A 23118-nucleotide genomic window follows, 5' to 3' on the forward strand; every position below is an offset into this window, starting at 1 on the left:
GCGCTACTGTTGGAGGGCAGGAGCTGGCCTGAGGGGGACAGCAGTGTGAAGGTGCCCTGAGGATGGAGGGACATCACTCAGATGGAGAGCCATGGGCCTCGTGGCAGGGGAATCGTGGCTGGAGCCTGTGCGGAGGTGTGAGGGCCGCACCTGCCTGTGCCTGGTGACAGGCGTTGCCGGGGCCCAGTCCTGCTGCTCCACCTGTACCATCTGCAGATACCTGTCTCCTGGACGGCCCCCAGCCCAGCCCAAGTAGTCCCTGCCCCTGGTGAGCCAAGAAGTCTCTTCCCACCTGGAGACGGAACAACGCTGCTAGCAGGGTGGTTTTCCACCTTTATTTGGGGATACAAACGGCACCTCTCCCAGCACAAGATCACCAGCAGGTGGGTGGGCTCAGTGCTCGGAGGGAGCCCTGCCTGGGAGGAACAGAGGAAGGACGGAGGTGAAGGCAGTGGAGGAGGTGGTGGGGCCACAGGTGCTCCAGGCATCCCGGGAGCCTCCCCTGGCAGCCTGGGGCTGCTGCGGTCTCGCCCCAACCATGTGCAGCTTCGTACCCGGACAACGTGCAGCTCAGCAGAGGGCCACACACCCTGCCCCCAACAGCTGCCCAAAGCCTGCGAGCCCTGGGAGGCAGCAGCAGCAGAGGAATGGACCAGAGGCTGTGACAGAGCTTTTGCTGCCTCCAGCCAGGCCTCGACTGGCAGCATGGGCTCTGCAGAGGGTTCCTCTGGGGATGGGTCCAGGGAGGGGATCACCCAGGGCAGGGAGAGTCACCTGGGGCAACTAAGCAGCTGGCCTGTCTGTCCTGGGGCCTCTCAGTCTCAGCAAAGTCGTAGTGGTCGGTTGGGGTGGGGAAAGAGGCAGGAGCAGCCAGGATCTCAATGTAGAACTGACCTGTTCCCCCAATGCATCTGGCTGCCTCCCCACTGGCCCAGCTGCAGCTGGGTCGGCCCCATTCTCGAGGAGGAGAGAAGGGGAAACAAGCCACCCTCAAAGCAGCCTGAACACCGAAGGAGGGAGAGGGGCCCCAGCCAAGGGTTGTGGGAGCAGCGGGGGCTTGGGCTGCAGGGTGCCAGACTCCACACTCATAAGGCAAACAGCGTGTCATCATCTTTCTCCTGGGTCTTCTTCCGAGGGGCAGGGCCAGGAGGGGGACCCGGGGGCCCCTCGGCTGAGGGGCTGGAGAGGTCGGGCAACCGATCGGCCACCTTGGCCCGTTCTTCCAGGAACTTGTCAAACTCTAGAGTAAGGAGAGAGAAGTTGGGGGTGGGCTCCAAGCCAGAGCAGCGGGCGTGCGGTGGGGGATGGGCAGGGCCAGGGCCTCCTACCTTCACTGGTGACGCCCTTGGGCTCTTCCACGTCATTCCCCTGAGAAAGCAGGAGGCAGAAGTCAGCTGCAGGAGAATGGCCAGTCCTTCTGGCACAGCGGGGCGGGCAGGGTGGGGGTCAAGCTGCTGAACCTCAGACTCAGGCTCTGAGTGGGCCCAGGACTTGAACCTCGGCCCCTACCCCTTCCTGAGCCCATGCCTTGGGTATCACCTAACTTCTCTGAGCCTCGGTTTTCAGCTCGGTAAACTCACCGGGTTGCGGGGAAGCTATGAGGGAATACCACACGCAGGGCGCTAAGCACAGGGTGTGGTGCCCAGAGGGTCCTCCAAGAACACTAGTGCCTTTCATGGCTAGAGCAGTGGACAGGCCAACACCCAGAGACTGAGGCCGTGCACGCTGAAATTGTGGGCTGGGGAGGGGGTAGGCCTTCTGCCGCCCAACAGAAACAGATAGACCCTCGCCTGACCTGGGGCAGAAACACGGTCTTGGCCACCCGCAGCAGGCAGCCTCTGGGCCTGCAGAGCGCAGGCACTGGGTCTTTGGCACCCAGAGAGGGGGACTGCGGCGCTGGGGAGGGAGCCCTGGATGGGGGGCTGAGGGTGACTCTGCCCTTCCGCTCACTGGGGGGCGCCAGGGCTCTGGAGACCGTCTGGGCCCTGCCTGCCTCCTCCGGGCCCGGCACCCCTCGACACAGCTGCCCGTCAGTCTCCTGATCTGTAAGATGGGGCTGCCGTGGCATTTCCCTCTGAGTGGCGGGAGGTCACCTGAGCCACTGCAGGAGCAGAGCTAGCGCTATCGTGGCTCCTTGGGTACCCTCAGCCCACCCCTTCTTCCCTACAGTGGGCTCACACCCTGGGACCCGACATGCGAGCAAGTTCCAGCAGCTGCGAGGGGTGTGGTCCTTCTCTGAAGGGAAGTGCCCAGAAGGAGGTCGGCGGGTGGCAGGAGGTGGGACACTTCCAGCTGCTGAGGTGTCCCACATTAACGCTCCCCTCCTCACAGCTGTTCACCCTGCCCCATGCCACTTCCTCATGAGAAAAACGGGAGCCCCCTGTCGGGTGGGTGAGGAGGGGGCCTTTGCCTTCGCCTCTGGGCTGGGTGGGCCCCGACTTACCACATCAGTAGACAGCCACTGCTCGATGTCCTCCATGAGGCAGGCCTGGGTGACAGGGATCTGGAAGGAAGGGCAGAGGGTGAGGCAGGGAGGGGCAGTGCACTGGCTGACAAGGTGGAAGGCCCTGCCAGCTCGGGGTCCACCGGCCGGGTGGCCTGGGGCAGTCACCCATCCCTGAGCCTCCTTCCTTATAAAATGGGGCCTGTCAGACCTGCCCTGCCCCCTTTGGCGGGGTGAGATCCTGGCATCCCCTCCAGGATGGCTCCTGCCCAGGGGCCTGGGACCCACAATTCTGCCCACTGTGCCAGGCTTGCCCACCGTGGGCAAGGGGGGTGCAGGGCCAGCAGGCTCAGCAGGGGACAGGGAGGGGGCTCTGAACAGTTGGAGCAGGGTCACGAGGAGAGAATGGACCCCCGGCTCCCACACACCAAGGCGGGGGAGCTCCAGGCTGGAGGGAATTGCTGTGTGCTCAGGCCCAGGTGCTGAGGAGCCCCTGACAGATGAACATGCAAAGCCCAGGCAGGGCCGGCCATCAAGGTCCAGGAGGGGCACCATTGTGGGCCAGGGACCACCGGGTCTCCCGCACCTCCTCAGACCCAGGGTTCACGGTGGAGAGGGCCACAGAAGGGCTGGAGTGGAGGAAGTGCCCAGATGACCAGACAAGGCCAGGCTGGTGGACTCGGACTGTGGCCATGCACGGGGACACTTCACTCTGGGCCACAAAGACATGGGCTCTACCACAAAGGCTCCCGCACAGGGGCTGGGTTCTGGGGCTTCCTTCTCTAACAGCATCTTCAGAGGGAGAATCCAGTGGAGGTAATGGGCACAGACTTTGGTGTCAGAGAAAGTGAATTCTGGCTCGGCCCCCTTAATACAGTGTGACCCTGGGCAGGTTAACTTCTCTGAACCTCACTGGGCTCATCTTTAGGGAGGATAACAATAGTACCTACCGTCCGGATTGCTGTGAGGATTAACTGAGATGATGGCTATAAAGAGCTTAGCACAGTGCCGGGCACAGAGTAGACGCTCAGGAAATGCTAGTTACCACTGAGTTACTTTGGGAAAGAGAGCGAGAGACAGTCTTTTTCCAACCAAGCCAGTTCAGTCCCCAAGCTCTGTCCCCAGCAGCTGAGGAGGCCAGTGGGCAGCAGGAGAGCCCAGAGAAGAGCAGGAGCCGCTTCCCAGCAGCACCAGCAGCACCAGCAACAGCAGCAGCAAGTGCCCTGGGCCGTCCACACCAGCTCCCTCTCCCGCTCGGCTCTCTGCTGGTGCTCGCCCCAGAACCAGGCGAGCCCCGGCCACCTCTCAGCTGCCCGAGGGGCTGTCTGGGCCTTGCTTCCAAGTCAGGAGCCAGAAGTGGGCACCGGGGGGCCGTGGAAGCAAGAGCAGAGGGAGTGGGACCGTGCTGAACGCTGGGCTGGGCCCAGCAGGCCCTCGGCTGCCCGGGCATGCACAGCGCCCCTCCTTCTCCTCTGGGTCTAACGGTCCCCCTCCCTCCGACAGCACCCCCCGGGCGGGACCCCTGCGAGCGGCAGCCCCAGCTCTCCGGGTGGCCGGCCTGGCCCCTCCTCACCATGCCTTGTCTCACCATCCAGTCACTGAGGCTCTTCTCGCTGCTGCCTCCCATCTGGGTGAGAAAGGGTCTCGCTGAGGGTGGCGGGAAGGGCCGGGCCAGAGCCACTGGTGCGCTGGCAGCCTTTTCCGACAGGGACGCTCCTTTTGGGTCAGCAGGCCTGCTACCACCTTAGGAGGCCCAGGTGTGTGTGCGCGCGTGTAGGTATGTGGTGGGTGTGGTGGCAGGTGAGCAGGGACAGGAAGCAGCAGAGGGTGTCTCACTATGGAGTGAACACACCAGCCCTGGGACTCCAGAGTCCTGAATGGGCTGGGCAAGGCTCCTTCTCCCTTTCCAAAAAGATCTCCGAGGGTGGGCCTGAGCCATGGCGGAGCAGGCAGCCCTCAGCCAGGCCACTGGCTCTCATGGGATTCTGATGGGCATCCCAGGAACGTTGGTCCCCTCATGTTTATCGATGGGCAAACAGATTGGTGGAAGAGGGAGACTCGAGTTCTGCCTCCCCCACCCAGGACAGAGCCGGCACGGGGCCTGGTACTCGCTGTTCAGCATCCCCACAGCACAGGACTGTGAACCCCAGGGCACACACCGGCTGCCCACAGAGTTGGCGCTTGATTCCATTCCGTATTTGGCTGCTTGGAATCATGTTCTGATGGTTTCGTGGGAGAGAGCCTTACATCCTGCCAGACTTAAGCACCCTGGAAGCAGGTGTTCACTGACACGGTTTTGAGAAAGTCGTACCCTGATCTGGTGGAGGTCACTTACATCTCTCAAGTTATCAGGGATGAGTGAGCGATAATTTATCAGCTTCTGCTTTCCTGCAGTAGATGTGCATGTGTTTCCTCCCTGCAGCTAACTGCAAGGTGGTGTAGGAGCCAGGAGGCCTGGGTTCTAGTTCTAGTCGTGCCCCTGAGTTGCTGTGTGCCCCTGGGTAAGTGACACCCGTCTCTGGGCTGCAGCTCCCTCAACTGCAACAGGAAGGGTTGGCTGGGCATGCTGCCCGCTGGGCTGTGGAGCCAGCTCTGCCACGTGAGGCCAGGCGGCCCGAGAGGGCAGTGCTTTCAGCAGGCTTCCTGAGCGTCCGCATCATCCGGATCCCTGGAGCCAGAATGATGGCCCTTGGAAAAGGCAGGCCGAGCAGGGAGCGTTCACCTCTGCTCCTTAGCTCTGCAGGCCCTTGGGGTTCTTGTTACAGCACTGGCTTCGGAGCTGGGCAGACCAAGAGCCGTGAGACCTCGGGCAACCCGCCTGCCAGTTCTCAGCCTGGGTGTGCTCCCGTGTCAGTGGGGACGCCCCCATGGCAGTGCTGTGCAGATTCACTACTCCACCAGGCTGTGTCCAGGCCCGCGCTGAGGACGTCACAACTGGGGTCTCCCTCCACCCCTCTCTGGGACTCAGCTTTCTCACTGGTAAGAGGGGACAACAACATGCCATAGGGGCTGTGTGATAACTCGGCAAAGGGGGGACGTGGAGTGCTCAGCACAGGGCCTGGCACACAGCACGGACTCGACAAACGACTGCTTACAAAGAAAAACGACGGGAAGCTCAAGGCACAGTGCGGGAACGTGCTCTGCTCAGTGGCAGGTCACGCCACACATCAAGGAGGTCCTGCCTCCACAGCATTCCTCGTCTTGCCCTGTTGTGACCTGGGGCTGACTCCTGAGATGGGAGTCGCTGGGACTTTCCACCTGGTAGACTGGGCGGCTTCCACAGCTTCCTAACTGCTCTCCCAGCTCCCACTCTGGATCCTTCTAAAACGCAAGTCAGAGAAATGTGCCCCCTGCTCAAGACTGTCCATGGCTTCCACCTCGCACAGGATAAAACCCACAGTCCTCCCAGGGGCCCCTGAGGCCCTTTGGTCCCTGCTGCCCCTCAGGCTTTGTCTCACACCACCCAGTCCCACCCTGGCCTCAGAAGCCCTGTGCTGTCGCCAGCCCTCTCCTCTGCCACCCTCTTCATGGCCCCTCCTGTCCAACTCCCAGGTCCGGCTGTTCCTAACCGCCTCCCGAGGAGCTGCTCTGTCCACCTGCTGGGACAGCGAGTCTCACCGCCCGAAAGGCATCCAGAATCAATTCAAAGGCACGAGAACTGTACTTGGAGTTCTTGCCAAGGGGGAGGGTCACCCACAGTGGGCTCAGTGCCGGGCACGTGGCTGTCACTCAGTACACAGTCAAGCAAGTAAAGGGAACTAAAATGATGCCGTAAGATGCCTCCCTGTGGTTTTAGGGTCTGTTCTCTTGTCCTGCTCTGTCCACACTCCTGCAAATAACGGGTCTCCAGAGAGGCACTGAGGTAGCATATTGACTGAGCTCTACTCTGTGTCAAGCACCCTCTCACGCATCCTACTATAAACCACTGCAGGCACTCCTATAAGCCCCAATGTACAGAGGGAGAGACTGAGGGTCAGAAAAGTAGTAACCTCCCTAAGGACATACAGCTGGTAAGAGTGGGCGGCGGGGGTGGAACCCAGGCTGCTGGACTCCAGCTCCCTGTCCCTGACTCAGGTCTGAGTCCTTGCTCTGACCCTTTCTTGCTGTGTGAACTTGTGCAGATGACTCGACTTCTCTGAGGAAGTTTCCTCAGCTGTGAAATGGGAATAATCACATTAGCTACAAAAGGCCAACTAGAGAACCATGTGAGGAGAGGGCTGTGGATGTGCCAACCACTGCCCGGCACACAGGGGCCGGTGGGCAAGCACTCCCGTGCCCCCTTCCGGATAGGCCCCAGGGTGGCAGCAGGGCCCCTCTGCTCACCGCTCCAGTGTTCTGCTGCCGGGCGTCTAGGGCTCCAGCCAGCCCATCCGTTGCTTGCGGGTCTTCATATTTCACCCTGAAACACAGAGGCCACCATGCCCATTAGATGCTGCCCTTGCTGTACCAAGCATCCAGCTGACACGAGAATGGGGGGGTGGGCGGGGCGAGCGGGACTCACATCCCGTGTGGACGTGGGTCATGCCCGGGCAGGGGTGGCTCAGGCCCCAGGAGGGGCTCCTACCCTGCAGGCCTGCCTGGGAATGGTGGAGAGGGCCTCAGTTCCTGCCTCTGGGAACTGGGATCAGACATGTGACCTGCATGACAGACAGCAGCAACACTGGAGAAGGGAGGGATGGAGTTGCCAGCCAAAGACCAAGACCAGGATCACCAACGGCTATCACCAAACTCCAAGGATGAGAAATAGTGCCAGGGACACCATGCTCATGGAGAATTCATAGCCACAGACTCTTTTTTTTGAGCAGCTCCCATTTCACAGTTTTATAAACCGTGGTTCTATATAAGGTTGCATTTGAACAGTGAATTCTATTCTGCTGCGAAAACAAACGTAAGACTTCTGGGTGAGTCGCCGTCTAGCACTGACTCCCCAGCAGGAGATTTCCCCACCCCTCCCCTGCCAGCAGCATGCAGGAGGATGATTCTAAATGTCCTCTGGGGGACACTAGCCAGCAGGCAGGGTAGGAGGACCAGCAGCTGGGAGGAAATGCAAGCAAGGCCATTGCGCTGGGAGGGGCAGGAGGGGCAGACGAGGACAGGGAAGGCAGTGTTTGCTGTGTTTGGGGTGAAGTCTTGGGAGCAAGAGAATAAACCAGGAGTGGGAGGAAAAACTGCGCTAACGAGGGACTGGGGTGTCTCTCCTGGCTGCTGCAGGGGGCTGTGCAGGGGAGGCATCGGGCACACAGCCCTGATGCTTGGAAAGCTCTGTTATTCTCACTCTGAACTCCCAGCGGAGAGGGTGAGACCTAGCACCAGGTCAGTTCAGCTTTGGGTGAAGAAGTGAGCCACAGAATTCCAGCCTCAAAGGGAAAGCCCTGCACACTTAGGGCTGAGGGCTCTCCCTCCAGGTGTGGCCGGGAGCACCTCATGCTCTGCTGAAGCCAGGGGTGATCCAGCTCGAGACTTCAGGAACTGGGACCATATCACTTTTAACTCTTGCCATGCCAAGGTGCCTTCCTGGGAATGGGGTGGACTGGCACTTAAAGGAGCCTCTTGAATGAGACTCCCAAATTCCCAGGGAGCCATTTTGAAGAGCACTGCCGTCTGCTCCTCCCACAGGATGTGGACTTAGCCAAAAGACTGCAGTCATTAACTAGTTCATCCACAGCAAGTGGCTAGGGACAGTGTGCAAGGCCTTGCTGGAGACAGCCTGAGGCCTGGGTGGGGTGGGCTCACGCCCTTCTGGAGAGCAGCTTAGCGGCCCTGGTTAACCTGGGCAATGGGAGCTGGTGAGGAGGGAGTGACGCCAAGACTGAGCAGCACGTCCTGACCCAGGGAAGGCCTGCTCGCCCAGGTATGGAAGCAGCCACGCTGCTGTCCCGTATCTAAGACATGGCAGGTGCGTGTAGAAAAGGCAGAATAAGGCGTGTCCAGCCTAGGAACATACAGAAACCGATGCTTCCCCTCACTCAGAAGAACTATGTGTTCTTCCCTAATTACTCCCCACCCCCCCTGCTTTTGTCTCTCTCACGCCCACACAGCCCCGAAGGCCCAGCTCAGCGTCCCCTGGGCCCTGCCTGCCGCAGTGGAGGGCGAGCACACCCCGATGGAGGAGGCCCACGCGGCCCACAAGGGGCTGCAGAGCCTGGGTCAGTGTCTGCTGCCCCACGCCCAGCGCAGGAGGGAGGAGGGCCGCTCCTCAGACGGTCCTGGCGAGGCTGGTGGGCAGGGCGGGACCTGGGGCCAGTTGGGGTGACACTTAGTGCTTCTTGGAGAAGACAGTGGAGTATGTCCCTGGGCTGATGATGTGGCAGAAGCCGAGGAAGAGCACCCTCACTTCCAGCCAAGCCTGGCTAAGCCACCCCTGACTCTTGCTGGTCCAGATGCCCCCATCACTCCCCTTGGCGTCCCAAGTGGAAGAGCCGGCTCAGCTGGAGGGACAGTGATTCTCTGAGCTGCGGTCAGGGCTGGGGCAGAAACAGGGGGGCTGACAAGGAGCTGGCTTCCTGGCGAGCAGAGGCAGAGGCGGCGCAGGTCGGAGGGAGGCGTGGGCCAGACACCAGGTGGGCAGAAAAGGCCTCGGAGAATTCAAGAACCCCAGAGGACAGGGCAAGGTGGGCAGTCCAAAGGTCAGCCAGGCGACCAGGGCTAGAAGATCCAGCTGAAGCGTAAAGGAGGGACTGCCAGGCAGGAGAACAAAGGAAAGAGGAACTCCATGCTAGGGGACACTGCCCGCGCTTTCTGCTGGGGTGGAGACCAACACCCCGGGAGGGCCTGCAGGAGAGCCCAGGACCTGAGAAGGTACCTGTTGTCGTTACAGCACATCTGCCCTGTCCCCGACGTCTCAGGCTCTCCCCTGCCTCTGAGCCTCTGCACACGCTGTTCCCATGGCCTGAAATGCCATCTTCACTCCCCCACCCCGGTGCCCAGCCCTGAGCGCTTTCTGCAGAGTTGCACGCTACCTCCTCTGTCGGCAGGGTCTGGTACCCACTCCAGGATAGCACTCAGAGCCACACGGCAGTGGTCCATACGCACGTTCCTCTCCCCGCGAGACCGCAGGCCTGGAGAGCACATGCGGGGGTGCTTTCCTCCGCCCCTCAAGGCCCCACTCCCCAAAGGAGTGACAGTGCAACAGTAAGTCTCAGCTGGGCTGGCGAGGGGGCCAGGTGCTGCCTGCCGGGGCCGATATGGGTGGGGCGCCCTCCTGGCTGCAAGTCCCTTCGGACTCATTAGCCTCTACCGGCACAGCAGCCTCACAGAGCCCCTAACTCTATGGCAACCGTGAGCCAGTGCTCCCAGAGCACCTGGGCTGGGGCGTACACAGCTGCCTAGACTAAAGACGTGGCTCACAGTGGGGCTGGCTATGGCCAAGGGGCAGGGCTCTGAGCAACCCATGGCCCCGGATGGCGGCAGCCTGTCAGATTTGACCTGGATTTACCAGAGTGGAGAGGGTATCCCTGGGCCCTTTGGAGGCCCATGGACATTCCCAAAGACACCAGAATGACCATGAGGAGCCAGGGGGTCTGCTGGGAAGGTCTCTTAATCCAGAGCTTTCCTTGGTTGTACAGCCTGGCTGCCCAGAGCTCAGCCCCGAGATCATAAGCAAGGGGTTGACAACAACCCCAAGCAAACTGCTTCCCTGACAGGCCTGTATGGAGCCAGTCTTGGGACGTCGAGGCAAGAGGCCATCCCTGGCGAACACCTGGCCACGAGCCTCGGCTGCTGAAAGCATCTCCCTGAAAATGGGCAGTCCCCAGGGAAGGACAGAATTCCAGCTCTAGTGCAGAGCGGGGAGACCCAAGTTGGGCAACAAGGACTTCTCTGGAAATTATGGATGGCTATGGAACATCAGAAATGACTGGACAAGCCGCTGAGAATTTATCAGGAACCATCCCCACCTGCCCCGAAGGGCGTGGTACACGGTGGACAGGGCAGTGGGGAGCTAGGCCCTGCTGGAGACACTGTGTTTTGGAACCGGACAGCCCTGGGTTCCCACCCCAGCACTGGCAAACATTAGCTGCCTGAGCAGGGGCAGCAGACCCAGCCTCTCAGTGCCTCAGTTTCCTCATCTGATCAGACTGTAACATTCTGGCACACAGCTGCTCATCAACCGACAGGCATCCCTTCCCCCACCCAGCCTGCCTGTGGGACACACAGTCCGCCACTTGGCCACAGGGCTCTCCAGGCCGTGCGGGACTGACTTAGGGGATAGGAACTCTGCCATCCTGAGAAGGTGCAGGCAGGGGGCTGTGCCTTTCCACACGGTGTGCCCACCAACAAGCGGGGTTCAGGGGCTGGAGAGAGGCTCTCCCCTGATAGGAAGCAGCCCAGCTGCAGGGGAGCAGGGTGCGGCCCAGCCACTCACTCTTTCCGTTGGTCAGCCAGCGAGCTGCCCCGTGTCAGCGCAAACATGTCAAACTCGTCTTCCAGGTGGCCAGAGGCCTCCAGGGACTGCAGGCCAGCCCTCACGCTGCTGGAGCCCAGGTCTGCAGGAACAGAGAGGCCACGTGAAGGGTCCGCCCGGCTGTCCTTGTACACTGAGCTGTAGTCGAGCTGCTCCCTGCCAGGCCCAGGGTGGGCTCTGGAGAAGCGGCATGGAGGGGGGTGGACAGAGTGGGCGTGTGGATGGGGCAGGCCACCTGCTGGCTGAGGGACCGTGGGCATGTCACCTCCTCTCTCTCCATTATTTCCTAAGGCTCGGCATGAAGCAGGCAGTTGACAACGCTAAAACCACTCATACTGATGATAAAATTGCTAACATGTATCAGGAGTGCGCTGGGCCTGGGACTCATCTCAGCCTGTTTCCTGTATGAGCTTCTTCAGTCCTGCCCCTGTTACAAAGGAAAGAGAGGCACAGGACGCACAAGTGACTTGCCCAAGCTCACCCAGCTGATTCAGGCCATGGAGAATTCAGTGTGGAGAGGCAGTCACAGAACAGCGGGATTTCTGAGATCTGAGGGGGCTCAGGAGTTGTGGGGCTGTGAGGGAGAGTCCCATATGTTTGGTCCTGGGTGTTCAATCTTGCAGCAAGATTCAGCTTGGGACCCTGGTGAGGTAGGGTCTGGGCCAACATTCTGCTGTTGGTGCCCCAGCTCCAACTGCACAATAGGAGGGCACCCCAGAACTGCAGGGGTGCGCACAGTAGCACAGCGTACCCTTGGCCAGAGCCCCCACACGGCACTTACTCATTCCCGCCAGCTGGGATGAGAGGCTGCTGGGGGCTGCTGGGTCAGTGCCCATGTCCATCAGGTCAGCTGTCGCCTCGGCCTCACTTGGGGCCTGGGGGAAAGGGAGATGCCACCATCATCCTCCCTGCCTGCAGCCTCACTCCCTTCTGCCCCAAAGCACTGGCACTTGCATTCTTTGCCTGAGGATCTGTCACCAGGGCCCCTAGCAGCTACGATTGGGAGTCATGGAGTTTTTCTTCCTGCCCTGGGCCTCTGCCTCAGCTGCACCCCCTGGGAGGGTGAGAAGACCCTTGGGCATCAGCTGGTGGCAGAGCCTTATTTACTTTAAAGGGACAATGACATAAAAAGTGAGAAGGGGACTTGTCTGTGAGCCTGGATCAGAAGGCATATCCTGTCCAGAATATGTGGGGAAGGAGGTGGCCACAGCCCTCCTTCTTCCCACGCACAAGGGCATGATCTAGTTACCAAGGAGAAGCCTTTTACCTTGGCGGTCTGGCCTGTTCGGAACCGTTCAAACCTACGAGACAGAAAAGACCTGAGTCAGGGAGACGGACTGAGAGCGGCCCCTCAGCACAGCCGGCAGAGCTCTTGCATGGCGGGGCTCCACACCAACGTGGGGGTCACGTTCAGTGACGAGATGTCCTTGTCGGCCCTGCCCGGATCCAGTTCACGTCTGCTGCCTCCAGAGAATGACTAACGGTGCCCCTCTTTCACTTGCAAGAGTGACCCAATTTGATTATAAATTATCTGGCCACGTTAGTCACAACCGGCATGAAGCATACACACAGGAACAGGCTACAACAGAAAAGAAAGTGGGACTGCCCTGCACATAGTCAAGGGAAGTGCCGTTTTATGAAACGTGGGTTATATACTTGCGTATTTGTGTGTGTCAGTGGCTCTCTAAAGCGGCGTAAGGAGGACACACACCTCTCACACTGCTGTATGGAGCCCCTGCGACTACCCCAGACAGCCAAGGGGCTGGTGGGTGGACCAAGAAGACCTTGGTCTGGGATCTGTCCGAGTTCTGGCCCTGACACTTACTGTGTGACCGTGGGTCAATTACATGACTTCTGAACTTCTGTCTCCTGGTCTATTAAAAAGGGAGTGACGGGGAACCTGCCTCTCAGATGTGAGGATCAGCAAAGACACTGAGTATGAGTGACTGGGAACTGGAAAGCACCAGGCAAATGCCAGGCCTGATGAGTGAGGGTGTCAGAGAGGTCCCGGTCACTCCCAGATTGGGCCCTTGGGCCACCTCACAGCCCACGTCCCGGAATGGCAGGGAAGGGACTCTTAATTCCACTGAGCCGACCAGCAGGAGAGGCCGGGCAGACGTGGTCGGCAGCAGCCCCACCCCACTCGCAACTAATTTAGAATCACGCAGCAAGTGGATAAGGACACGAAATTAACGAGGGGCTGGATGAGGCTAGAATAACTGGTATCCTGTACCAGACACCCCAATGGCTAAGTGCTTGACGGGCATTACCGCGTGGACTCTGTTACCTGCAAGAACCACGAGCTTCGTTTTACAGATACAGAGAGAGTGTGCGGACGTGTCACTGCAGGCCCAGCACCCCTACTCCCTTCTTCTGAAACAGATCGAAGTGCTCCTCTGGGAAGTGCTCTTTCCCCATTTCCCATGATCCTGGTGGGACTGCCATCGAGGGACCTCTTCCCACCCCCAACTGGTGGGCGCAACAAAGCTGAGCCGATCAGAGTTCTCTTGGGAGCTGACTCTTGGGTAGACGGATCTGAGGGGGGCAGGCGTTTGAAGTCCACTTATTGATGGCGACACCCTGGGGTCATGGTCCAGGAGTTTCTGCCTCAGGGACCCCTGAGCTGCCTTGGAATCAGTCCTTCCTGCTCTGTCGGGAGGCCTCACTGTTTCACTCTTCTGTGGATTCTGAAAGTTACCCATTTAATGGAGGCTATTCTCCCAATAAATTCTTTTTCTGCTTAAGTTAGCCAGAAATGCTGTGTGTGGCTTGCAATCAAAGAGCCCTAATTAAGCCAATAACTCGTCCAAGGCCCCAGAGCCAGACAGAGGTGCAGTGAGCAAGCACAGAACCAGGACTGTCTGGCTGCAGGCCCGTGCCCTCAGCCACCACTGCTGCTGTCTCCAGGGGGCTGGACGCAGGGACACAGGCGGCAGGGCTAACTCTGGAAGGAGACCAGAGGTGGGTGAAAGGCTGGGCGTTCACACCCATGTGGGGAGAAGACACTGAGGGCACATGCACTGGATGGCAGGCCTGCTGTCTGGGAGGGGAGAAGAGAGGATCAGGTGGTGTGGATGGGGAAGAATGGAAGCTACAAGGTGGGCCGGTGGACAGAGGCTGAGCGGGGGAGGGAGTCCTACCGTTCGTGGCGCAGGAACACATTGTTGAGATTGTCGTTGACGACAAGCAGCTCCTCTGTCAGCTGCTCGTCGGCGATCCGGGGGATGAGCTCCAGGACCCGCTGCTGCATGGCTCGGCACGTCCGGTCAAGCTCCTGCGGAGGAAAGACGTGAGCTGACCGCAGCCCCTGCACCAGCGGTGCGGCCATCTCCAACGGAGGGGCTCCGGCCACTGGGCGTGCCTAGGGGGAGGGAGAGGTTTCCAAACTGGACTTCAAGTTGCACAGAACAGCTTTTGGGGTTCTACAAAGGAGCATCTGAATCGCATGTCTACGTGTTCTACACTAACATGCAGCACACAGGGGACAACACGTCAAACGGTGCTGCTGGTTTCCTGCGGCTCTGTGCAGACTTCAGAATAAAGTTCCTGCGACCACCTTTGCTCAGCAGGAAACCTGAGACTGCAGGGTGGCTGGCTGGACAGGCTGCAGCTTCTCTGGGTGTGCTGGGGTTTTCTGCAACCAAAATAAAGATGCAGTAGGTGACTCCAGCTACCATCCACAAACCCTGACTCTTGAATGTTTGTCTCCTTATTCTCACTGACTCATTTCTTTTTTATTTTGGAATAGCTTTAGATTTGCAGAAAAGTTGCCAAGATAGTACAGAGTTCCCGTAGACCCTTCACCCAGCTTCTCCTGAGTTTGGCATCTGTCAACACTGAGACGTGAACACTGGTAGAGTGCTGCTAACTAAACTGCAGACTTCATTCGGGTTTCACCAGTTTTTCCACTAATTTTTTTTTTCTGTTCCAGGAACCCATCCAGGATCCCACACTGCATTTAGGCACCCTGTTACTGAGGGACTTTTAATCAGTAAGGGTTATATATTTAAACTCGTTTGGGAAAAATAAAAAAATTAAGAGCCACAACACTACAGGCTTTTCATTCGTAAGACTGAGTGTTTCTTTCTTCAGGCACCTCTGCTGGGGGATAGGTGGCTGGGTCCCGGTGCTGAGGTCCGGACGGTCGTCAGGCATTGTCGACCGTGGCCACACGCCAGCATTTTTCTGCTGGAGGCCTCATCAAGACGAGGTACTTCCTCAGTATCGATTTTGGTTCCTTTTCGGACCCTGTTACCCACCCTCTCCCAGGTCACCACTCTTCTCCAGGGATTCCCTCATCCACCTTCAGCGTGGGGCCGGGCAGGCCTGAGGGACTTGCAACACCCAGTGGGCCTCCGTCTCTTCCTCCCCTGACCAAGCATACTGTGGCTTTGTTCCCACTTCCTTGCCTGCCCCTCTCAAGAGCAGTAGGCCCTGCGTTCAGACCCTGGGTCTGCTGCTTACCAGTCTTATGACCCTGGCACACTACATGACCTCTCTTTGCCTCAGCTTGCTGACCTGGAAATGGGGATAATAAGAGTCCTAACCTCCCGGGGAGGGTGAGGATTAAATGAGTGAATGTCTGTCAAGTGTCCACATCAGAGCCTGGCTCATGGGAGGTGCTCGATGCATGTAAAATGCCATCATGTCAACCTTGCCCACCAGCCCCAGCCTTCTCCGTCCCCGAAATCGCTCACACCTGCATGGCCTTGGTTTGCGACATAGGAAATGAACCGCCCTACAGCACACCTGCTGCTGCCCAACTCGCTTGAGCTTCTCTCAGAAGACCTCATTTATTCTTCACGTTTGTGTGTTCGTTCCACTCTGAGACTCTGACTGAACTGTCCGCCACAGGGTAAGGACCCCTGACCAAGTACACTGCATCAGCTCGGTTACGCACGGGGACACTGAGATGAGCACGACACAGACCTGCCTGCAAGGAGTTTGAGGCCCAGTGGGAGACCAATATGAAATGGGACAATTATACCAAACATTCTGTCCCCTCATGAGTTCAGGTGACTCCTGGGCCTTGGGGGTCTCTGGCGTCTCTACGAACTGACCTCCACAGGGAGGGTGCCTTTCCCCAAATATAGTCCCTTCTGCTCCAGTGCCCCCACAGCTGGGGATGGGACCGTGGCAATATCGTGTGACACACAGGAGCAAAACCCCACAGCTCCCACCTGCCTCAGCTCCCAGAGACCAGTGCTCCCTCATCTGAAAGCCGGCTCTGCTCTCTCACGCCTGCCTGCTAAGCTGCATATTCTGAAAGGTGGAAACCTCACCTTCCAGCTTTTTCTCAATACCATTTATTGGGAGCTATTCTGAACCAGGCACATGCAAAACCTTATTTAATTCTCATGTCAAACTTGTACCATAAAGGCTATTATCAGAGCAATTGTACAGATGAGGAAACCGAGGCTAGAGGGGCTATTTTGTTCAAACCAGAAAGTCAGAGAGCCCCGAATTCCAATCTGATGGAGCCCAAGTCCCTGGTTGTAGCATCTCCCACTGTGACCAAGGAGTTCAGAGGAAGCCACAAAACTGTAGTGTGGGCTGGGGAGAAATGTGTGTGGGCAAATGAGCAAGAAGTCACCTGGGGGGCAGGGCACACTGAACCAGGGGGGTGGACGCTTGCTCACCTGTAGCAGCTCCAGGTCTGTGGGCTCTGCCTGGGTGGGCACCAGCTCCGTCAGCATCTCTGACATCACCCTCACGTTCCCACTCACCATCTCAAGCTCGCTGCGCAGCTTCCCAATCTGAAACACACCACGGACCCGGTGAGAGAGGCCAGGGTCCTGAGCTGTTGCTGTTCAGAGAGACAGAGCCGAGCACCACCAGCCGCGGGTGTCGTGCCAGAGGATCCAACTTGCCACCACCTTCTCGAAGCTCCCGGGGCACAGCCCTGCACTAACAGGCGGGCTTGCCCCCGCCCCACACAGGCCCCCCCCGACAGAGGTGCTACCAACCGTTACCATCTCCAAACTGCGGAGCCTGCTGCAGGGAGAAGCCGAAAGGAAAGAAGCTGAGGGTGAACGCACCACAGAGTACAGCTGGAGGGCTCCAGCCCCTCCTGGGCTCAGTGCAGCAGCTAACGAGGCCCTGGAGGGCGGTTCCCCCAAGGGGAGACAGGGAAGCTGAAGGCCCGCCTCCCTCCTAGGACGACAGGATTGCCCCCTGGCTCCTCCTAGGAGGATGGGATTTTGTATTGCTCCTGGTCTGCTTTGGTGTCCCAGGCTCTTCCAAGGATGAGCCCCAGCACCGCCCCCCACCTCGACTATGAAACTCAGATTTAGTACGTGTTAAAGGGATGTTAGCAGGTTTTCAATGATCAAAGGGTTCTAAAGTCTTGGCTTGGGGAATCACTATCAAGTTGCACAGTCTCTTCACACGGGTGAGGTGGTGAAAGGCGACTGGTCAGTGTCTCAGGCCGTGGGCTCTGCGGGGTGTTTAGTCTCCTCATGAACACTGTGTACGCTGTAGATGTCCAGCAAGGGATCAGCACAGAAGTTCCCAAAATTGATCTGGCTGAAGAAACCTCCGATCATGGACTATCTCATGGGTTTAGTATATAGCAGCCTACATCTTGAGAAATGCCGGTACATTATAAAGTGTGTGACCTAGCTGATTTCAGAGTATGAGTGTCACCATGTAAATTCATGATGCCTGTGACAGCAGCTACCATTTGTCGACCACCTACTAAGTGCCAAGCACTTAACATACACTGCTAGTTAACCTTTACCACAGCCTTCTGAGGCAGATATCACTACCCCAGCCTTACAGACAAAGAGGTGGGAGCACAGACACAGGTAGTACGTCGACTCCGGTTCACTGACACCTTCCCAGCCTGTAAAACGTTGGTACCTTTGGCTATTTAATAAACTCTCTTGGTATAAGCGAGTGGAAAAACTACGGGTCATAAACATGGTGTGTCCAGGTCAGATGGGACTTAATTACAGCGGAGTCTGGGAGTTACATCACCGCATGCCTGACAGTCTTAACATGTCCCAGGAGACAAAAGGGGACTCTGAGATGCAACAAAGACCGCTGAGTTTTGTTTAGCAAGAATCTTCTTGCACTAGAAGTAATCAGAATTTTCATCCACAGATGCTAGACTTCAGGCAAATTGGTCACAATCATAACCAGATTAGATAAATTGTGGATCACAGGGAGATTTTACAATTTTTATGCACCTTTAATTATTTGTCCAGTTAGGAAACCTTTTCTAGTAATATTTTTAACTCTGAGGGGTGACTTCATAACTTGCTATAAAATATCCAAGTACAGAAGTTTCCCTTAATAGGTTAGGGTGTGAAAGGCTGTTGCTAAGCTTATGTGTTTATAACTCCAAACTTTACTGTAGAAGACATCAGTGGGTGCACCGTGAAGTCAAGTTTCACTTTTATTTCCATCATTTATCTGTATCTTTCTCACTGGCACTTCTAAACTCAGCTGATGTGATGGGTCTGAAGTTTGTAAACCCCTCAGAAGTGGACGCCCCCACAGTGTGCAGGCCTTGACCCACACCCCAAGAGCCGAGTCTAAAATGACTGAGCGCCCAGGTGACTCCGGTCACAGCTGTGGATGCCCCCCGCAGGGGGAGTAGCTTTGGCATGCCACAAACTGCTCATGGCCAATGGGCAGGTCGCCTCCAGCTTTGGGAGGAAGAAACAGAGGGACAGAGGCTAAGTCTGCGTGCCGCCCAGTCTGAGGAGGGTAATCCTTCAAAGCCACTCACAGGGCCCTGGGAAAACCTGCCCCAGGCCCCGAGTGTTACACTTCACCTAAAGCTTTCTTCCTGGGGCTTTGCAAGAAGCATCGTGGTGCAACACAAGGGTTTTAAAAAAATTTTTGTGTAAACGTTTTAAAACTGTTTTTAGTCAGCACCTCTGTTCAAATGGAATCTTACGTGAGCACACAGGCAAACCGCACAAAGAAAGTGGAGCTGTGGTGGCTGCAGGGCCGCCTGCGGGGTGTTTCCTCTCCCTGGTGCTGGCTGAAAGGCTCTACAGAGAACACAGCTTGGAGAACAAGACAGCCAGCCTGAAGTCAGACAGATTTGAACTTGAATCCCGGCACTGTCTCCGATGAGCTGTGTGGCTCTGGGCCAGTGAATTTATCTCTCTGAGCCTCATCTCCCAACAGGAGGGCTGCTGCGCACCCTGTGGAACTGCTGTGAGGACTGAGCAGAGCTCCACGACAGTCATTTCTGTACTGACAGGGGCCCCTCTCTGACGTGTGTGGAGAGGGGCCAAGCCCACCGTCCTGACCCGTGTGGCCGTGACCCAGGCTGGTCTGTTTACCTGCTCAGGGGTTGGCGTTATGGGTGTGTCGCTGGGGAGCACGGTCGGGGCGGAGAGAGGGGTAGTGTGCTGGCTGGAGTCCCCTCGATGATTGGTATCAGTGCCCACAGAATTCTGTCCTGATGGTGTCTCCGAGCTGAACACAGTCTAGAAGGTAAAAAACAGGATCAGGAGGCCGGAGCCCCAGGAAGTCAGGAGCCGACAGGATGTAGCTGCAGAAACCCTCTCTGGTCACTACTCTGCCTCCCCTCCCACTGCGCCCACGTTGGGGGTCTCCTCACCCTCTGGGGCGTGTGGATGGGCGACAGCATGTCCAGGTCGGTCATCGGGAACTCCAGGCCCTTCCTCCGCAGGTCCTCGTAGACAGTGACCACACCTGTCAAATCGGGCGAGCTGCGGAACGCGTCAGCCCAGGACTGAGAGGGGACAAGGGGACATGGCCGGTAACCACTGCTCACCGTCTCCCCCGTGAGCCCGCCCCCCAGCCCCCTCCGACTCGCGGGTTCTCTGACTACATCACCCAGACAGCCCACTCCACAGCAAGGCCTTCAGTCGACAAGTCTCCCCGCCCCCAGAACGTCCAGTCAGCAAACAAGATGACCCCAAACGAGAAACAGACTGAAGCCAAGAGAAAAAGAGCAGCACTGGGGGGCCCCTTTCTCCCCAGCCCTGGAACCTTCCATGGAGAAGGGAGCTGGCACTGAGCTCTCCTCAGCCCACCCGCCCCGCCCGTGCTCACCTGGATGAGGGTGAGCACCTTGTCGTGCACGATGGTGGGCGGGTTGTTCTTGGGCAGGATGGTCCTCACCAGAACACTCTCCACGAAGTCCTGGCTGGCCACCAGCACGTGGAAGCGGTGCCCGCAGTTCTTGACGCAGGTTTCCAGGACCTGGAGGCCGTGAGGCGCCTGTGAGCACCCGCCAGAGGAGGGGAGCGCCCAGGACCCCCCCACTGAGCACCCGCCAGAGGAGGGGGAGCACCCAGGACCCCCCACTGAGCACCTGCCAGAGGAGCAGGAGACCCAGGACCCCCCACTGAGCACCCGTTAGAAGAGCGGGAGGGCCCAGGACCCCCCCTCCACTGAGCACCTGCTAGAGAACAGGGAGCGCCCAGGACGCCCCCCACTGAGCACCTGCCAGAGGAGCAGGAGCACCCAGGACCCCCCACTGAGCACCCGTCAGAAAAGCGGAAGCGCCCAGGAGCCCCCTCCACTGAGCACCTGCTAGAGAACGGGGAGCGCCCAGGACGCCCCCACACTCCACTGATATCCCAGAGGGGAGGCTGAGCAGAGGATGGGGCTTCCTGAAGTGAGACCCCAGAACGTGGAGAAGCAGGGACAATGCCGCTGGGGGCTGGTTTACTGGGGCTGGGGTGGGGGTGGGCAGAGGGCAGGGTGCTGGTTAGAGGCCCCTCACTGAGAGGCCTCAGTGCCCACAGACTCCCGTCCCGATGCTGTTTCTGAGCTGAACACAGTCTAGATGGGAAGTGGCTCTCCAAGTGGAAACCAGAGAGAACTTGCAATCAAATGGTGACCCTGCGGCCTGGGAAAAGGCCCTACTTAACCTCCCTCCCCACCCCTTGTTCCCGCTGCCACGCAGGAGCTGCCTTTCCTGTGCAGGTTAGTGGACTCCCCTGGATACAAGTGCTGCTGTGAGAAGCCGAGACAGAGTGCCCTCGGTCCTGCTCCCCAGCACACCCACCCCAACAGCCAGGATGCCCACTCGCGCTTGGCCCCTCCTGTTTAGCAAGGATTGCCCTCGGTCACTGGCGTTTGTTTTATGTTCCTTTTTTGGGGTGCCCAAGTGACAATCAGGACCCAACTTGGCCTCCAGGCTCCCTGTCCCCCTGAGACCTGAGTTCGCTGAGTTTCTATGTCACCTGGCAGGTCCCTTGGCCCAGGCTCTCCATGACTGCTTCTGGAGGGATGTGGGCCTTGGTATGTCTGTTCCCCAAGCCAGTAGGTTGGGAGAACATTTCCAAATGTCCTCTCTTGCCACTCGGTGTCTGCCGGCAGTGTAGACAGGGCAGCGCTTTGCCCACGGACCTTTCCTTTCCAGCCCTTAGAAGAGAAACCCAGGGTGGCTAGGAGTCCTGCTGGGCCTGGGGGAGGCCACCCCTGGTGGATGTGGTCCTGCCATGGACGGATGGACAGGTGCACTCACCGTGAGAGCCAGCATCACCTCGTGGAAGTTCTTATTCCCCACGATTCTCTTCTTCACTGCTCGGAAGGCATCTCTGGGACTGGGCAGAAGGACAAAAGGAACGATGAGCTGAGGCATGGAACCTCCTTACCCAGCACAGAGGCTGCCTGCCTACGATCAGGAGGCGCTGGAGAACGGGAATGGCTCTTATCGACCCACCCTCACAGTGCCCTGTCTCTGTTTTCTGTGTATCCAGGTTCTAATCACATCAGCATCTTCCTGTCCCACCACAGTCCTCTCAGGAGATCACGACTGCTTAGCCCGCATTCTCACTGTGTGCTCCCTGAATCTTCTGAACCAGAATCTCTTTGCAGGGAGGTGTGAGTGTTGGTTAAAAATGCAGAATCCCGGGCTCCACCCTAGACCCCTGAACCAGACTCTCGGGGAATCTGCGTGCTTACCATGCCCCAGGGGCTTCTTATGCATACAAAGTCTAAGAACCAATAACCTGCAGGCATGGAGTCCTCATGCCCCATTCTGGCCAGTTCCTCTAGCCATCCAGCCTTCCACTCAGTCTTATTAAGTCCCCACATGTGCCGGCACCACGCTGGGTGCTGGGGATACACCGGTGAACAAGACCATGTGGCCTTGCTTTTAAGGATCACACATTCCAGGGAGACCCACAAAAGTGAGGGAAATAAGCAGACGCTGTGGTAAGAGTGAGTGGGTGTGGGCAGGCGGTCAGGGAGGTCTTCTCGAGGAGGCGGCATCACAGCTGAGTGTGAAGGAAGAGATGGGGCCAGCCGCGGGGAGCGGGGGAAGAGTGGCTTCCGTAGAGGCAACAGCCTGGACCGGGGCCCTGGGGTGAGGAGGAACTGAGAGGAGGCCACGCCAAGTGTGGGGGCAGGTGGAGGGCGGGGCTGAAGAGGCGCAGGGTCACAGCAGGGAGGAGCAGGGAGGGTGGATGCACCTCAGTGCAGGGGAGCCCTGAAGGCCCTGGTGGCAGCCTGCTCTCCTTGTCCCACCTGTTACTCCACTGCCCTCCTCTGTACCTCACCCCTGCATCCTGCCCTCAGCCCTGTGCAGGTGTGAACAGTGTTGCCCCCCCCCCTCTGGCCTAGAAGCCTCTGTGGCCCCGTCTTCCACATCTACCTGGTGAAGGCCCAGCTAAAACCACTTCACCCACAGCACTTGCCCAGCCCTCCATCTCCCCAGGGTACACTGCCACACAGCACTGACTCGAGGTCTGCCAGCCAAGGATGACGCCTCCTAGTGGACAGGGACGTGTCCTATTTGACACTTGGCCTCCCCAGAGCCCAGCACGTCGCAGGAGCCCGTGTAACATTTCCTAGGCTGCGAGTGGCTGCAGGGACCTGTCCTGCTGTCTGGGTGTCTGTCTGCCTGTCAGTGCTGACCCCGTCAAGGGCAAGTCAGGAGAGTTGGGGCCCCTAACACGAGTGAAGGCGGCAGGCAAGGCTTCCTGGGAACAGACCCTGCGTGGGGGTGGAGCCGGGGAGGCCTGTCAGGGCTGCAATGGAGAGGACACGCGGGGCGAGAAACCATGGCCCCTGACGGGGTGGGACAGACGAGCGAGGGCAGTTTTCCACCCAACGCCCTGGGCAGCTCCTCACCCTCGGGCCCTTCTCGGGGGAAGCTGGTTTCTGTTCCTGGTTTAGCTGCCCACCTGCGGCCACTTCAGCTCTCTAAAGGGACTGGTTTCCACTTCTTACAGAGGGGCCCAGAGAATGGCCACAGCACTGGGACTCAGCAGTTCTGGCTTGTGTGCCATTGCGGTGGGCCTACTGCGTGTCTAGTACTCTGCTAGGAGCATCA

The 23118-nt window shown here is 58.4% G+C and overlaps 1 protein-coding gene across 2 annotated transcripts in view; it reads right to left on the minus strand.

The window, feature by feature from the left end:
* Positions 1–315: 315 nt before the first annotated feature.
* Positions 316–23118, minus strand: part of TOM1 (target of myb1 membrane trafficking protein) — a 40306-nt gene continuing 17503 nt past the window's right edge. The window contains exons 3-16 of one of the 2 annotated variants that reach the window (XM_014780710.2): positions 21307–21385; positions 19884–20033; positions 19426–19560; positions 19145–19291; positions 16484–16600; positions 13985–14118; positions 12112–12145; positions 11626–11719; positions 10806–10926; positions 6767–6842; positions 4017–4070; positions 2444–2503; positions 1329–1368; positions 316–1240 (exon numbers count right to left, since the gene is read on the minus strand). In XM_014780710.2, coding sequence (XP_014636196.2) covers positions 1086–1240; positions 1329–1368; positions 2444–2503; positions 4017–4070; positions 6767–6842; positions 10806–10926; positions 11626–11719; positions 12112–12145; positions 13985–14118; positions 16484–16600; positions 19145–19291; positions 19426–19560; positions 19884–20033; positions 21307–21385 — 1396 coding nt within the window. In that variant the 3' untranslated portion in view covers positions 316–1085. The remainder of the gene's footprint in view (positions 1241–1328; positions 1369–2443; positions 2504–4016; positions 4071–6766; positions 6843–10805; positions 10927–11625; positions 11720–12111; positions 12146–13984; positions 14119–16483; positions 16601–19144; positions 19292–19425; positions 19561–19883; positions 20034–21306; positions 21386–23118) is intronic. The other variant, XM_004418082.3, reaches the window with a different exon arrangement.

The sequence above is a fragment of the Ceratotherium simum genome, chromosome 25 (genome assembly GCF_057802395.1).
Source record: "Ceratotherium simum simum isolate JZ-2026a chromosome 25, ASM5780239v1, whole genome shotgun sequence".
NCBI lineage: Eukaryota > Metazoa > Chordata > Mammalia > Perissodactyla > Rhinocerotidae > Ceratotherium > Ceratotherium simum.